This window comes from Delphinapterus leucas, chromosome 6 (assembly GCF_059928025.1).
Source record: "Delphinapterus leucas isolate spDelLeu-1000000601 "Yukka" chromosome 6, BTC_Dleu_Yukka2, whole genome shotgun sequence".
NCBI lineage: Eukaryota > Metazoa > Chordata > Mammalia > Artiodactyla > Monodontidae > Delphinapterus > Delphinapterus leucas.
The window spans coordinates 76,053,518-76,071,184 of NC_143134.1; the positions used below are offsets into that span (position 1 = coordinate 76,053,518).

Consider the following 17,667-nt stretch of genomic DNA (forward strand, 5'->3'; position numbering starts at 1 on the left):
AGGGATCGAACCCCGGCTGTTGGCAGTGAAAGCACGGAGTCCTAACCACTGGACTGCCAGGGAATTCCTGATATGTAATTTTCAGAAATCATTTATTAAATCCTTATCTCTGTGTAATGGTCTGCTGGATTGTACTCCAAGGGCTGTATGGTCAGAATGGATTGGGCTGTAACAGTGTTCACCAATCTTCCTATTTATTTGTGTCATAAAGAAGACACATCTCTCCTCACCCTTGAGTGGTAGACTTTTTAAAGGAAGCTGTGGAGCGCAGTGCAGTGTTTCTTAGATGACAGATTGCAGACCTTGTGTTTAGGGGATGTCCAAGTTCTTAGCAAAAAAACCTTTTTAATGTTGTATTTCTATTTAAATGCTAACATAAAAATTTAGTACAAGCATGTTCTGTACCACCTGTATGGATACTTTATAATAAAAACTTCCTCCTGATCTTTTCTTCCATTTGGTACGAAGTATTTTAATTGTTGCAAGCTAATGAGTAGATGACCCACTCCTACAAAAATGCTACTGTTTTCCCTATCTATGAAGAAACTGAAACAGAGGCTAAGTAACCTGGTTAAGGTCAAACAGCTTGTATATGGCAGACTTGAGATTTGAACTAGACACGGTAAAGCCTGTACTCTTGATCATTAAGCTGTACTTTCTTGTTACAGGAACAGGCTTTTTCATATTTCTGGGTTTCACTTTCATAATCTATAAAATGGATATAACATATAGCTCATAACTTTGCTCATGAGTATTAAATGAGAAAATTGTATATAAAGTGCTTAGCACAGAAACATTTAGTAATGCTTAATAAATGTTAACTGTTGTGGTTATAATTGTCATCATCACTATTAAAAAGACAATTATTTGCAAGGTGCAGTTTTTGCCTTTTTTTAAGTATTACTTACAGCCTAATTTAAGATCCAATCTGATTTTTTTAGGCCCAGGGTCTTTTTTCATACTTATGCTCAAATATATAGAAACTAGCTTAAATATGTCTATTATACTATATAAATTGTACTTACTTAAATTGTATTTACTACATGTATTGCTCTTTTTTTTAAGTGCTGGGTGGTAGGTGTATCCTAATTAATAACAGGATGAGTACTTTTAGAGTGATTGTTAATAACATTTAATCTGTGCAACTCCATAGAAGTACCCAGGGTCTGGAGCTGGGCTACCTGGGCTCAGATCCTTGCTCTGCACTGCTTACTGGCTCTGTCATGAACTTTGTAAGAGGCTATTAGGCACATAGAAGGTTCAATAAATGGTAACTTAGATGATTACTATCTGTGAGTGGAACCAATGGAGGAGTCTAAATCTGGGAAGGGTACAATTAGAAAGTGATGGGAATGAATGTACAGAGTAGTTATTGAAAGAATCTGACAAATAATGATGACTTTGCTAAATCGCTCATTGTTAACCTGGGAATGTCATCACACAGCTCACTTTGTCTTTCTTATATCTTAGGTTGGCTTTTTTGTGAAGAGAGGATGTTCCAAAGGCATGGTTGAAATTGAATTGTAAGTGTTAAAAGTGCTAAAACCACATTTTCCTACATAATTTCTTAGTTTATGTTTATGCTTTCCTGATGACTTTAGTCAAGAGTAATAATATAGTATTGTGGCATAGATATTGGAAATAATATTTAAGGGATACTTTATCTAGAGAGGTAAGGTGTTTTTTGTTTTGTTTTTTTTTAATGCATCTTTTTTTAAAAAATATTTATTTATTTATTATTTATTTGGGTTGTGCCGGGTCTTAGTTGCGGCAGGCGGGTTCCTTAGTTGTGGCATTTGGACTCTTAGTTGCGGCGTGCATGTGGGATCTAGTACCCCGACCGGTGGTTGAATCCTCGCCCCCTGCATTGGGAGCATAGAGTCTAAGCCACTGCGTCACCAGGGAAGTCCCTTAATGCATCTTTTAAAACCTGAATTGTAAGAACTTTCTTCTGGAAAAATTCTTAAGGAAATTAGAAATTTATGGGAGATAATGAAATAGAAATATACCACTATTAAATATTCATTAAGAAGTTGCAGTATTTTTTATAAACTTAAGCTTTCTTTTTTCTGATTTTGAAAGCAAAATATTTGCTTGTTTAAAAAAATGCAAACAATGTAGGAGTGTAAAAAGATGAAAGCCTTCTTGCCATAATTCCACTTCCAGAAACGACCACTGTTAGTAGTTTGGTGAACTTCATGTATGGCAGATACTTGGCATTTATGTCACCATTTTCCATTCCCTCCCTCGTGGTAGAAATTGATAATTCATTATGGTGTTCTTTTCCCTTAAACCTAGATGTTCTGAGTTTACCACTCTTGGCAGCCATTTCTGATGGATGAGAGTTACTCTTCAAGATGAAACCAGTTGACCATCCTTGGTGCAGATACTTTGTCTTTTATATATGAATATGCACATCCTTTAGGTGATTTTTAGAGTGTTGTTTTTTGGAGTGTTTATAGAAAGTTATTGAATTTTCTTAGCTGAAATAGCTCTTAAAGATTATCTAATACTTTATTTTATAGGAAATGAGGAAGTGATCTTTATTCAAAAATTGTTGAAAATTTAAAAAAAATTGTTGAAAATTTTAGAATTTATGTAGAGATGAGAAATAGGCACACATGGAAGAAAACAGTTAAAGAGGTTATGCTCAACTTATTAAAATATAATGGTGGTATTTTACTGAAGGATACAATACCAAGACCTGAATAAATGGAGAAGCATATTATGTTCTAAAAATATAAATTTGTAGTCACCATTAACATGTCAGTCCTTTCCAAGCTAATGTATAAATCTGATATAATTCCAATAAGAGTCTCAACAGGTAAATTTATAAGTTGATTATAAAGTTCATCGGGAGGAATAAACCCAAGAGGTCTTGAAAAGTAGAATCATGAATAAGACATTTATGTAACAGATGTTAAAGTGTAAAATAAGCCTTTTCTTAAAATTTAATTTTTCTTTTATATTGGAGTATAGTTGATTTACAGTGTTGTGTTAGTTTCAGGTATATAGCTAAGTCATTGTTATACACATATCCATTTTTTTTCAGATTCTTTTCCCGTATAGGTTATTACAGAATATTGAGTAGAGTTCCCTGTGCTATAGAGTAGGTCCCTGTTGATTATCTGTTTTATATATAGTAGTGTGTATATGTTAATCCCAAACTCCTAATTTATCTCTTTCCAAGTCCCCCACCCCTACCCCACAATCCCAAGTCTGCTTTCGAAATCTGAGTCTGTTTCTGTTTTGCAAATAAGTTCATTTGTATCATTTTTTTTTAGATTCCACATGAAAGTGATATATGATATTTGTCTTTCTCTGTCTGACTTACTTCACTTAGTATGATTATCTCTAGGTGCATCCATGTTGCTGCAAATGGTATTATTTTATTCTTTTTTATGGCTGAGTAATGTTCCATTGCATATACGTACCACATCTTCTTTATCCATTTCTCTGTCAATGGACATTTAGGTCGCTTCCATGTCTTGGCTATTGTAAATAGTGCTGCAGTGAACATTGGGGTGCATGTATCTTTTCAAATGTGCATGTATGGTTTTCTCTGGATATATGCCCAAGAGTGGGATGTATGGTAATTGTTGGAACATATGGTAATTCTATTTTTAGTTTCTTAAGGAACCTCCGTACTGTTCTCCATAGTGGTTGTACCAATTTACGTTCCCACCAACAGTGTAGGAGGGTTCCCTATTCTCCACACCCTCTCCAGCATTTATTGTTTGTAGACTTTTTGATGACGGCCATTCTGACCCGTGTGAAGTGATAGATACCTCATTGTAGTTTTGATTTGCATTTCTCTAATAATTAGTGATGTTGAGCTCTTTTCATGTGCTTTTTGACCATCTGTATGTCTTCTTTGGAGAAATGTGTATTTGGACCTTCTGCCCATATTTTGATTGGGTTGGTTGTTTTTTTGATATAGAACTGCATGAGCTGTTTGTGTATTTTGGAGATTAATCCCTTGTTGGTTGCTTTGTTTGCATATATTTTCTTCCATTCTGGGGGTTGTCCTTTCGTTTTGTTTATGGTTTCCTTTGCTGTGCAAAAGCTTTTAAGTTTAATTAGGTCCCATTTGTTTATTTTTGGTTTTATTTTCATTACTCTAGGAGGTGGGTCCAGAAAAGATACTGCTGTGATTTATGTCATAGAGTGTTCTGCCTATGTTTTCCTCTAAGAATTTTATAGTATCCGGCCTTACATTTAGGTCTTTAATCCATTTTGAGTTTATTTTTGTGTATGGTGTTAGAGAATGTCCTGATTTCATTCTTTCACATGTGGCTGTCTAGTTAATAAAGCTGTTAATAGTATGGAATTCGTACAGAAAATTAGAGGAGCAGAATGGAGAAAATAGGAACAGTTCTAAATGTATATAAGAATTTTTTTTTGAATTTTATTTATTTTTTTATACAGCAGGTTCTTATTAGTTATCCATTTTATACATATTAGCATATATATGTCAATCCCAATCTCCCAATCCATCCCACCCCCACCACCACCACCACCACTTTCCCCCCTTGGTGTCCATACGTTTGTTCTCTGCATCTGTGTCTCAATGTCTGCCCTGCAAACCGGTTCATCTGTACCATTCTCTAGGCTCCACATATATGCATTAATATACGATATTTGTTTTTCTCTTTCTGACTTACTTCACTCTGTATGACAGTCTCTAGATCCATCCACGTCTCTACAAATGACCCAATTTCGTTCCTTTTTATGGCTGAGTAATATTCCATTGTGTATATGTACCACATCTTCTTTATCCATTCATCTGTCGATGGGCATTTAGGTTGCTTCCATGTTCTGGCTATTGTAAATAGTGCTGCAATGAACATTGGGGTGCATGTGTCTTTTTGAGTTACGGTTTTCTCTGGGTTTATGCCCAGTAGTGGGATTGCTGGGTCGTATGGTAGTTCTATTTTTAGTTTTTTAAGGAACTTCCATACTGTTTTCCATACTGGTTGTATCAATTTACATTCCCACCAGCAGTACAGGAGGGTTCCCTTTTCACCACGCCCTTTCCAGCATTTATTGTTTCTAGGTTTTTTGATAATGACCATTCTGACCGGTGTGAGGTGATACCTCATTGTAGTGTTGATTTGCATTTCTCTAATAATTAGTGATGTTGAGCAGCTTTTCATGTGCTTCTTGGCTATCTATATGACTTCTTTGGAGAAATGTCTGTTTAGGTCTTCTGCCCATTTTTGGATTGGGTTGTTTGTTTTTTTAATATTGAGCTGCATGAGCTGTTTATATATTTTGGAGATTAATCCTTTGTCCGTTCATTCATTTGCAAATATTTTCTCCCATTCTGAGGGTTGTCTTTTTGTCTTGTTTGTAGTTTCCTTTGCTGCACAGAAACTTTTAAGTTTCATTAGGTCCCATTTGTTTATTTTTGTTTTTATTTCCATTACTCTAGGAGGTGGATCAAAAAAGATCTTGCTGTGATTTATGTCAAAGAGTGTTCTTCCTATGTTTTCCTCATAAAAATGTAATTTATTGTAAAGGTGGCAATTTAAGCATCGGGTATAAATTACTCAAATTGAGTTGAAATAATTAGCTGTTAATATTTAAAATGGATAAATATAGAGCTTTATTAGCCACCCTGTACATCAATAAAATCTCGATGTGTTAAAGGCTGAGTGAAAAAAATATGTAACTTTGAAAATGATAGGAAAAAATGTAGAATATCTCAGGAAAGGGAGAGGCCTTTCTAAGTAGAACAGAATAGCCAATAACAATATAAAGGAAGATAGGAAGAGCTCTAAGGAAGAGAAGGCTTTGATGACTGGAACTACACGGCCTCTGCCAAATCACGAGGAAAGCTAGGCTGAGAACAGCAGGTCTCCACTTGAGATAGGCTGGGTACCTGGGACCCTTTACCAGAGCACTTGAACCTGGACAAACTTCCCCTGAAGCAACAGAATACAAAGAAACTGTAAGGGACTAAAAATAACTGCACACATGGCAGTTGGGGCAGTTATGAACAATAAGATACAAAAAAGCCACAAACCAGTTGAGGTGCCAGGAGCAAAAGCAGGGCACTGTGCATAATCGCTGCACAAAGCACCACCACAGCAGTGGACAGGTTACCTAAGCTGTACCTCCTGCCCAACCCACGTACCTGCCCCTGTTGTTACCCATTTTAAGGACCCAAGCAGCTCCTCTTGTGGAGTGAGCATGGGCACCTGACTCTTGTTTTCACCCCCTTATGCTGCAGCATTAGACCCAATAAAGCCTTGCCTCGAAAAAAATAAACAAATAAAGGAAAATAAGAAGTTTAGGCTCCATAGAAATGTAGCTAAATATAATGGTGCCATAGTTAAAAATGAGTGACAGATGGGAGGAAACATTTTCAGTACAGATAGCATGTACATACATGTCTCAAAATTATCAAAATACCAATGTTTCATCAAGTCAGTAAAAATTATAAACCACTTAATAGAAAATAAGCAAAGAAATTTAATGCAAAGTAAATGGCCAGTAAATATATAAAGAGGCTACACCTCACTAGTTATCAAGGAAATCAAGGTGAGGATTCTTTTCTTCTCAGCTTAGAAAATTTTTTAAATAAAATTCAATCATATGAAGGTATAGGAAAGTGAATCCTGTTGTGCACTGTTTGTGGGAGTACAGGCACTATATCCTATTCGGCAGCATCTGTCAAATATTAAATACAAATATTCTTTGGTCAGTCACTGTTCTAGAGATTGATTGCTCATTGACACAAAAGTAGCTGTTTCCTAATTTTAATAATGAAAATTATGAATAACTCAAATGTATATCACCTGATAAATGGGTAAACAGAATGTGATATATCCATACAATGACATTTTATTGAGCCGTAAAAAGGATTGAAGTACTGATAGATCCTATAACATGGGTAAACCTTGCAGAGATAATGCTTGGTGAAAGAAGCCAGACGTAAAAGAATACATGTTGCATGATCCCATTTATATGAAATGTCCAGAATAAGCAAATCCATAGACAGAAAATAGATTAGTGGTAGCTGGGGTATGAGGAGAGGAAAGAATGGGGAGTGATTGGTTTAACAGGTATGGGCTCCTCTTTTGGGAGATGAAAATATTCTAGAATTAGATGGTGGTGATTGTTGCACAACCTTGTGAATGTATTTAAAAACCGTTGTTGCTACACACAGTCTTTCAACTGTATACCTGAAAATGGTTAAACTAGTAAATTTTATACATTTTACCACCATTTTTTTAAAAACCATCAAATTGTAGACTTTAAAATGGTGGATTGTATGATATGTGAATTATATCTCAATTTTAAAAAATACAAGCATACCTCGTTTCATTGTGCTTTGCAGATACATTGTTTTTGTTTTTTTACAAATTGAAGGTTTGTGGCAACCCCGCATTGTCAAATGATGGTTAGCATTTTTTAGGAATAAAGTATTTTTAATTAAGGTAGGTACATTGTTGTTTTAGATGTAATGCTGTTGCACACTTAGTAGACTACAGTATAGTACAAACAACTTTTATAAGTACTGGGAAACCGAAAAATTCGTGTGACACACTTTATTGCCGTATTCACTTTATTGTGGTGGTCTGGAACCAAACTCGCAATGTCTCCGAGGTATGCCTGTTGCCAAAGATACTCCTGGGTTAGCCTTGGTACCATTGATTGATCACAATGGTTTCTTAGATATTGAAACTGAAAAAATATACTAAGCCAGGTATATTTATAAAATACAGAGGAAGTATTAATATTTAAGTTTCAAAAGTCCATTACGGATGGCTGCAGGTCTTAAGCACTCCTGACTTTCTACTCTGAATCACCAAAGCCCAGTTGTCTTCTTAGTTATCTAAATAGGTTAACTACTTGGTGTGCAGTAGCTGCTTGCTCTAATAATCTAACCAGTGACTATTAACCAGAGTTCTGTTACCAAGTCTGGCACAAGGGGAGATTTCCCTTTCCCCATACTCAACATGGTTATGTTGTGCTCTCTTGTTCCATTAGGGTCCATGTGGCTTTGAGAGTACCAGACACAAAATGGCTCATTTTTAGTTGTTGGAATTGTCATTGCTGTTGAACGGATGCATTAACTGACCACATATCCATTGAAGGCAACAGTGGATAGAATAGTCTCTGACATGCATTTATGCAATCATTTTTCAAATATTTATTAGTTCATTGGGGGATACAGCATTCTGCCATCATGGAATTTATGGTTAGAGGCGAAGAGGAGACATAAACAAATAGGTAATAAAATATGTTAGATGGTGATAAGCACTGTGTAGAAAAATAGAGGCAGGAAGAGAATATAGGGAATGCCAGAGTGGAAACTACAGTATTGAATAAGGTGATCAGGAAAGTTCTCCCTGAGAAAGTATTATTTGAACAAAGACTTGAAGAGAATAAGGGGATGAGCATGGAGATATTTGGAGAAACAGCATTTCAGGCAGAGGAATCTGTTAATGCTAAGACTCTGAAGTGGTGCCTAGAGTCACTGGATTGCATTGAACAGGAAAAGGTAAGTTCTGAAAATATCAGGGAGGGAGCCAGCTCATAAGGCCTTGTAGACCTGTAAGGAATTTGCATTTATTTTGAATAAGATGGGAAGCCACCAGGATTTGAGCAGAGAGGTGACATAATCTAACTTAAATTTTAACCAGACCATTAAGGTTGCTGTGTGAAAAATAGGAAACAGAGGCAAAAGCAAGGATACCAATGTAGTGATGAATAATAATAACCCTAAGAGAAAATTAAAATAGTTTGGGATTTGCTCACAAATTGATTATACGGTGTGAAAGAGAGGCATCAAAGAGGACATGTACATATATAGATAATCTGGCATGCTTAAGAGTGGAGTTTCTGTTAGCTGAGGTAATGAAACCTGCGTCAGGATGTTTTAGGGTAAGATCAGAAGGTCATTTTGGAGTAAATTATATTTCATCAAATTAAGATGGCACCATTTGTAAAATGCAGCTTCCAACTGAACTATGACACAGTTTGAAATGTGCAACCCAGTTTCAGAAATGTTAAGATGGAAAAGAACAATAACAAAAACAGATGCTTTTCAGGGTCAGTAAAATACAGAGTAAAGTTTGAGATGCCTATATAGCCATTCAGGTAGAAATGTTGAACGGGCAATTGGATTTTTTAACCTATCGTTTGGCGAGAAGTCTGGGCCAAAGATAATACGTTTGGGGAGTTGGCAGTAGGGTGATTGAAATCTCCAAGGGAGAAGATACAAAGCAAAGAAGTCTAAGAGCTTAGACCCTGTTGTACTGCAGCGTTTAGAGGCTGAATATAGGGAAAGGAAACTGGGAAGAATGCTAGTGAGTCCGAAGAATATAGTACCTGGAAAGCAGTACTTTGAATGGCTCGAATGGCTTGAGGAGGAGGGAGTGATATGTGTCCAGTGTTGCCGATAGGTCGAGTAAAATGAAGACAAAGAACTTAAATTAGATTTAGCTCATTGTAGGCCTTGGCAAGGTTTAGGGGAGGTGGTGCTTTTATTTATTTCTGTTGAATGTTCAGGAAAGGCCTGTTGAGAATATTCATGAGTTGAGAACTAAATAAGAACTATAAGAACTGGGAGTAGAGTGTTCCAGGCAGATGGAAGAGTTTGTGCTCAGGATCTAGGGCAGAATTAAATTTGTTGTTTCTGAGGAACAGAAAAATGGTAGTGTGGCTGCAGTGAAATGAGGTATTTGTTGTAGGACTTTGGAAGATACCATTTATTTGGTTCCTTGATACCATTTACTTTTTGTTCCTGATTTGGTGTTCTTTTAATTATGGCTAGCTAATGAATTTTATCAGCATCTATTGAATTGATCATATTATTTTAATTGTTAAATTCAGTTAATTTCCTGATATTCACCCAGTTTTGCATTTTTAGAATAAATGCAGTATAGTCATAATTTTTGCATTGCTAGATTTGCTTTTCTAATGTTTTATTTAGGATTTTTACATCTGTATTTTGTTTGTGAAATATTTGTTGTTTGAATGTTTGGTTAAACTTACTGATAAAATCATCTGGGCCTCGAGGTTTTTTTTTTAATTTTTTAACTATTTAATTAATGATAGTGGATTATTTAGTTTTTCTATTTCTTGAATCATCATGGTAGTTTATACTTTTCTAAAAAATTTTTCATCTTAGCTTTTAATTTTATTGGGCTAAATAATAGCTTCTTATGTAACTTTATTATATTCGTATTATGTTGTCTCATATATAATATATATTATGTAAGTGTCTTCTGTAGTTGTATTCCCCTCTTTCATTCATGTTTTTTTCATGATTCGGAAAAAATTGATTTGTTAGTTTTATTAGTCTTTTTTAGTGAATTAACTTTTTGCATTGTTATTTCTGTCTTAACATCATTGCTTTCTATTTCATTAATTTTTACTCTTACCTTTACTAATTCTTCCTTAAACTTTTGGTTTCTTTTATTCTAATTTCTTGAAATGGATATTTATTGTACTAATTTTCAGTCTTTTGTTTTTTCCCTGATATAAATAGTTAAGGTTAAAAACTTCCCTCTCAGTATTCCTTTAGTTCCATCTCCCAAATTTTGGTGTATTGTTTTTTCGTACTTTTCAGTTGTGAATGTTTTCTTCATTTTCTTTTTGAGTTCATAAATTAAAAGTTGTTTCAGATTCTAATGTAGTGATTTTCCTGTTACATTTTAGTATTGATTTCCACCTTGATAGTAGTGTGGTAAAAGAAAGAGAGAGAGAGAGTGAGTGAGAGAGAGATGGTCTTTATGTTCCCAGTCCTTTGAAATTTGTTGAGACTTACTTGTACTGAGCTTTTGTAATTGTTACTTGTTTGGTTGAAAGAATGAGAACTCTGCTGTTGTATGTGCAATGTTCAGTATTTGTCCATTAGTTCAAGCTTATTAGTTATATTGCTAAATCTTCTGTATTTTAGCTGATTGCAGTTGTCAGATCAATTCCTTAATTACTGAGAAAAGTGTATTACACTATTCCTTTATGTAGATTTGTCAATTACCCTTGTTCTGTCAATTTTTGCCTTATATATTTTCAGGACATTATTGAATTCTTTATTGTTATGTGCTGATTTCTTCATCTTTCGAGACTCTTTGCTCTAGAATCTGTTTAATTTGCTATTAATGAATGTAGTTAGCAGCTTTCTCTTTAAATATTTTCCTGGTTATCTTTCTTTAATTCATTTAAAGTTTTTAATATCTTTTTTATCTTATTTAAACAAGGATAGTGGGGTGGTGTTTTTCATATAGTCTTTTAAATAATACATACAGTTCATTTACTGTAATTACTTATACGTTTGGACTTATTTTTACTGCCTTATTCTGTGCCTTTAATTTGGCCCACTTTTCAGTATTTGTTTCCTCTCTTGCCTTCATTTGGATTTTTTTGTTTGGTTAATTTTTCCTTTTTTATTGTTTTGGAAATTATGCATTCTTCTCTTGTTTTAATGGTTATTAGAATTTTTAACAAATACTTTAATAGAGTCTAGACTTAATTAAATTTTCATCTTCCTACTGAATAAATATCTTAGAGTGCTTTTTATAACTTTTTCTCTGAATTTATATGCTACTTTAATTCTGTCTTGTTTCTTAAACTCTTCAAGATATAATAACTATTATTAATTTAAACTGTAATGTTTGTTTAGAATTACGCTACATATTTTCTGTTTGCCTTGCTTTTCATTCTTTCTTGCATTTGTTTTCTTCCCTCTGGGATCACTTTCTGCCAGAGGACATTCTTTAAAGTTTCCTTTAATGAAGCTCTTCTAACACTCGGTTTTTGTCTGTAAATATTTTGCTCTAAATCTTGAAAGATGTACTTGCTTTATATAAAATTCTACACTTATAGATATTTTCTCAGCACGTGCAAAGTATTCCATTGTCTTCTGTTGTGAATCTAATCTTAGTTTCTTTGTTAGTAATTGTTTTTGGTGTTTTATAGTTTCACATCATATATTTATGTGTGGATTTATTTTTTATTAATACTGTGATTTATTCTTAAATCTGTAGTTTGGAAAATTCTTATCTGTTATTTCTCCAAATGCTGCCACTGACCCATTCTTAGCCTCCCTTCCTTCCAGAACTCTTACAAGACAGATGTTAGGCTTTCTCAGTCATCCAAGTCTCTTAAGATCTTTCATATTTTTCATCTTTTTATGTCTATGTTGCATTCTAGATCCATTTCTCTTTGGTTCTTTTTCAGATCTATTGTTTATATTTTCAATCTTTTATTTCTTAAAATATAATAAACGTACTTATACTTGAGTCCTTTGATTCCAATATGATTTTACTTTCGATTTCTGCTAGTTCTTACTATTGAAGCATTGTTTTCTTGTGTGTGTGTTTCCAGCGAGCTTCTCCTTTCTCTTGGAACTTTATCTGTGTTAAACTCTTTGATGATAAAGGTAGATTCCTGCAGAGAGAATTTTTGTTAACTTCTGTTAAAGGTCATTGGATACTATTAAACCAGTATCTCAATATACAGAATTCTCAGTTTGAGGGTTTTTGAACCTCCTTACGTCTGTCATGTAACTTCAGGATACAAATCTGTTTGAGAGTGACTTGGGGTTAGTAACTCCCAGGGTAAAATTTTTCTTCATTTCACAGTTCGAGTCATAGTTTGATACAAGCAAGTTGGCCTTGCTGTGCCTGAGGGTGGTAGTGGAGGTAATGGAGTAATTCTAGTTTACCCTCACAGTGACAGTATAGCCTTTTGGGGATGGTTTCTTTTCTCCTTTTTTTTTTTTTTAATTAAAGTATAGTTGATTTACAGTGTTGTGCTAATTTCTGCTGTACAGCAAAGTGACTCAGTTATACACATATATACCTTCCTTTTTATATTCTTTTCCATTATGGATTATCCCAGGAGATTGGATATAGTTCCATCCGCAAATTCCCAGCCTATCCTTCTCCCACCCCTCCTCCCCCTTGGCAACCACAGGTCTGTTCTCTATGACTGTGAGTCTGTTTCTGTTTTGTAGATAGGTTCATTTGTGCCATATGACATTATTCTGTTCTTTTTAATGGCTGAGTAGTATTCCATTGTGTGTATGTGTATATATATATATATATATATATATATATGCCACATCTTCTTTATCCATTCATCTGTTGATGGACATTTAGGTTGTACCCATGTCTTAGCTATTGTGAATGGTAGTGCTCTGAACATTGGGGTGCATATATCTTTTTGAATTATAGTTTTCTCCAGATATATGCCCAGCAGTGGGACTGCTGGATCATATGGTAATTCTATTTTTAGTTTTCTGAGGAACCTCCATACTGTTTTCCTTAGTGGCTGTACCAAATTACATTCCCACCAACAGTGAAGGAGCATTCCCTTTTCTTCACACCCTCTCCAGCATTTATTTGTAGACTTTTTAATGGTGGCCATTGTGATCGGCATGAGGTGGTACCTTGTTGTGGTTTTGGTTTTCATTTACTCTAATAATTGCTGATGTTGAACATCTTTTCATGTGCCTACTGGCCATCTGTATGTCTTCTTTGGAGAAATATCTATTTAGGTCTCCTGTCCATTTTTCAATTGGGTTGTTTGTCTTTTTGTTATTGAGCTGTATGAGTTGTTTGTATATTTTGGAAGTTAAGCCTTTGTCAGTCACATTGTTTGCAAATATTTTCTCATTCTATGGGTTGTCTTTTCATTTTGTTTATGGTTTTCTTTGTTGTGCAAAAGCTGTAGGTTTGATTAGGTCCCATTTGTTTATTTTTGTTTTTATTTTTATTCCCTTGGGAGATTAACCTAAGAAAACACTTGTACGATTTATGTCAGAGAATGTTTTGCCTTTGCTCTCTTCTAGTAGTTTTATGGTGTCATGTCTTACGTTTAAGTCTTTAAGCTATTTTGAGTTTGTTTTTGTGCATAGTGTGAGGGTGTCTTCTAACTTCATTGATTTACATGCAACTGTCCAACTTTCCCAGTACCACTTGCTGAAGAGATTGTCTTTTTCCCATTTTATATTCTTGCCTCCTTTGTCAAAGATTGACTGTAGGTGTGTGGGTTGATTTTTGGGCTCTATTTTATTCCATTGATCCATATGTCTGTTTTTGTACCAGTACCCTACACTGTTTTGATTACCCTACACTGTTTTGATTATTGTAGCTTTGTAGTATTGTCTGAAGTCTGGGAGGGTTATACCTCCTGCTTTTTTTTTTTTTTTCCTCAGGACTCCCTTAGCAATTCTGGGTCTTCTATGGTTCCGTATAAATTTTTGTATTATTTGTTCTAGTTATGTGAAAAATGTCATGGGTGACTTGCTAGGGATCACATTAAATCTGTAGATTGCTTTGGATAGTATGGCCGTTTTAACAGTATTAATTCTTCCTGTCCAAGAGCATGGGATATCTTTTCATTTCTTTGAATCCTCTTTGATTTCCTTTATTAATGTTTTATAGTTCTCAGCATATAAGTCTTTCACCTCCTTGGTCAGGTTTATTCCTAGGGGTTTTTTTGGTGCAATTTTTTTTTTTTTTTTTTTTTTGCAGTACATGGGCCTCTCACTGTTGTGGCCTCTCCCGTTGCGGAACATGGACGTGCAGGCTCAGCAGCCATGGCTCACGGGCCTAGCCGCTCCACGGCATGTGGGATCTTCCCAGACTGGGGCACGAACCCATGTCCCCTGCATCGGCAGGCGGACTCAACCACTCTGCCACCAGGGAAGCCCTTGGTGCAATTTTTAAAGGGATTGTTTTTTTACATTCCCTTTCTAATATTTCATTGTTAATGTAAAGAAATGCAACTGATTTCTGAATGTTAATCTTGTATTCTGCTACTTTGCTGAATTCATTTATCACTAGTGGCTTTTGTGTGGTGCCCTAGGGTTTTCTATGTATACTATCATGTCATCTACATATAGTAAATATTTTACCTCTTCCCTTCCAATTTGGATACCTTCTATTTTTCTTTTCTGAGTGCTGTGGCTAGGACTTGCAATACTATGTTGAATAGAAGAGTTGAGAGTGGTGATCCTTGTCTTGTTCCAGGTTTTAGCGAGAAGGCTTTCCGCTTTTCACCACTGAGTATTATATTGGCTGTGGGTTTGTCATAAATGACTTTTATTATGTTGAGATATGTGCCCTCTATACCCACTTTGGTAAGAGTTTTCATCATGAATGAATTTCGTCAAATCCTTTTTCTGTATCTATTGAGATGATGATGTGGTTTTTGACTTTAGTTAATGTGTATTAACATTGATCGATTTGCATATATTGAATCATCCTTGTGAACTTGAGATGAATCCCACTTGGTCATGGTGTATAATCTTTTTTATGTATTGTTGGATTTGGTTTGCTAATATTTTGTTGAGAACTTTTGCATCTATACTAATCAAAGATGTTATAATTTTCTTTTTTGGTGATGTCTTTGTCTGGTTTTGGTATCAGGGTGACGGTGGCTTCATAGAATGTTTTTGAGAGTGTTCCCTCCTCTTCAGTCTTTTGAAAGAGTTTTAGAAGGATCAGTATAAGTATGATCTTCGTATGTTTGGTAGAATTCGCCTGTGAAGCCATCTGGTCCTGGACTTTTGTTTGTAGGGAGTTTTTTTGCTTTGTTTTATTTTTTAATTACAGATTCTATTTCACCCCTAGTGATCGATCTGTTCAAATTATCTTTCTTCTTGATTCAATTTTGGTGGGCTCTTTGTTTCTAGAAAGTTGTCCATTTCTTACAGGTTGTCAACTTTGTTGGCATATAATTATTCATAGTATTCTCTTATGGTTTTTTGTATTTCTGCAGTATTGATTGAGATTTCTCCTTTTTTCATTTCTTATTTTGTTTATTTGGATTCTCTCTTTTTTCTTCTTGGTGAGCCTGGCCAGAGGCATGTCAATTTTGTTTACCCTTTCAAAGAACCAGCTCTTGGCTTTACTAATTTTTTTCTGTTGTGTTTTTAATGTCTATTTTATTTATTTCCTCTCTGTTCTTTATTATTTCCTTCCTTCTGCTGACTTTAGGTTTTATTTTTCTTTTTCTAATTCTTTTAGGTAGTAGGTTAGGTTGTTTATTTGAGGTTTTTCTTATTTTTTGAGGAAGGCCTGTATTGCTGTCAACTTCCCTCTAAGAACTGCTTTTGCTGCGTCTCATAGATTTTGTATGGTTGTGTTTTCATTGCCATTTGTCTCCAGGTATTTTTAATTTCCTTTTTGATTTCCTCATTGACCCATTGATTTTTTAGTAGCATGTTGTTTAGTCTCCATGTAATTATTTTTTTCTCATTTCTTTTCCTGTGGTTGATTTCTTGTTTCATGCCATTGTGGTTGGAGAAGATCCTTGAAATAATTTCTGTACTCTTAAATTTGTTGAGGTTAGTTTTGTGCCCTAGTATGTGGTCAGTCCTAGAGAATATTCCATGTACACTTGAAAAGAATGTGTTTTCTGGGTTTTTTTTTTGGATGTAATGTTCTGAAAATATCAATTAAGTCTAACTGTTCTATTGTATCATTCAGGATCTCTGCTACCTTACTGATTTTCTGTCTAGAAGATCTGTTTGTTGACGTGAGTGGGGTGTTAAAGTCTCCTGTTATTGTATTCCCATCAATTTCTGCCTTTATGTCTGCTAGTATGTTTTATGTATTTGTATTCTCCTATATTAGGTGCATATATGTTGATGAGTGTAAAGTCCTCTTCTTCTATTGACCTTTTTATCATTATATAGTATCCTTCTTTATCTTTCTTTGTGGCCTCTGCTTTAAAATCTATTTTGTCTAATACACGTATTGTGACTCCCGCATTCTTGTCATTTCCGTTTGCATGAAATATCTTTTTCCATCCCCTTGCTTTCAGTCTGTGTGTGTCCTTTGTCCTAAGGTGGATCTCTTGTAGGCAGCATCTTGTAGGCTCTTGTTTTTTCATCCAGTGGGCCACTCTGTGTCTTTTGTTGGAGCATTTAGTCCATTGACATTTAAGGTAATTATTGATACATATACATTTATTGCCATTTTAAACCTTGTTTTCCAGTTGATTGTATGTTTCTTCTTTGTTCCTTTCCTTTTTTGTTTCTCTTTTTGTGACTTGATTACTTTCTTTTATTTTATGCTTGTGTCCTCTTCTTTTTGGTTTTTGTGAATCTATTGTATGTTTTTGATTTATGGTTGCCCTGTTTCTCAAGTATGTTAACCCCTTCTTATATCTGCTTGCTTTAGACTGATAGTCATACAGCCTCAAACACAGTCTAAAAAAAAAAAGAATCTACATTTTCTTACTCCTCTTCCCCACCTTTTATGATTTTGATATCCTTTTTTTACATCTTCATGTTTATTCTTTTGCTGTTCCTTGTCTTTATCGTAGCTTTCACAAATAGGTTTTTTATTTTTTTTGTTTTTGATCTGTATACTGGCTTATTTAAGTAGTTTACTTTCCAATTTTGATTACCTCCTTCCTATATCTTCTTGCTTTTTTCTATTTAGAGAAGACCTTTCAATATTTCTTTTAGGATAGGTTTAGTATTGCTGTATTCTTTTAGTTTTTGCTTGTCTGAGAAATTCTTTATCTCTCCTCCTATTCTAAACGATAATCTTGCTAGGTAGAGTATTCTAGGTTGCACAATTTTCCCTTTTAAGACTTTGAATATATTTTGCCACTCCCTTCTGGCCTGCAGTGTTTCTGTGGAGAAATCAGCTGATAGTCTTATGGGGGTTCCCTTGAATTTAACTCTTTGCT

General features: G+C 34.7%; 1 protein-coding gene across 7 annotated transcripts in view; it reads left to right on the forward strand.

Moving 5' to 3' along the window:
- Positions 1-17,667, forward strand: part of SMC5 (structural maintenance of chromosomes 5) — a 102,455-nt gene that overhangs the window by 12,240 nt on the left and 72,548 nt on the right. For 4 of the 7 annotated variants that reach the window (XM_089913289.1, XM_022573531.3, XM_022573532.3 and 1 more), the window contains one exon: positions 1,471-1,523. The exons of 1 other annotated variant lie outside the window; for it this stretch is intronic. In XM_089913289.1, the coding sequence (XP_089769415.1) occupies positions 1,471-1,523 (53 nt within the window). Of the gene's footprint in view, positions 1-1,470; positions 1,524-2,298; positions 2,426-17,667 lie in introns of all 7 variants that reach the window. 2 more of the 7 variants (XM_089913293.1, XM_089913292.1) reach the window with 1 other exon arrangement.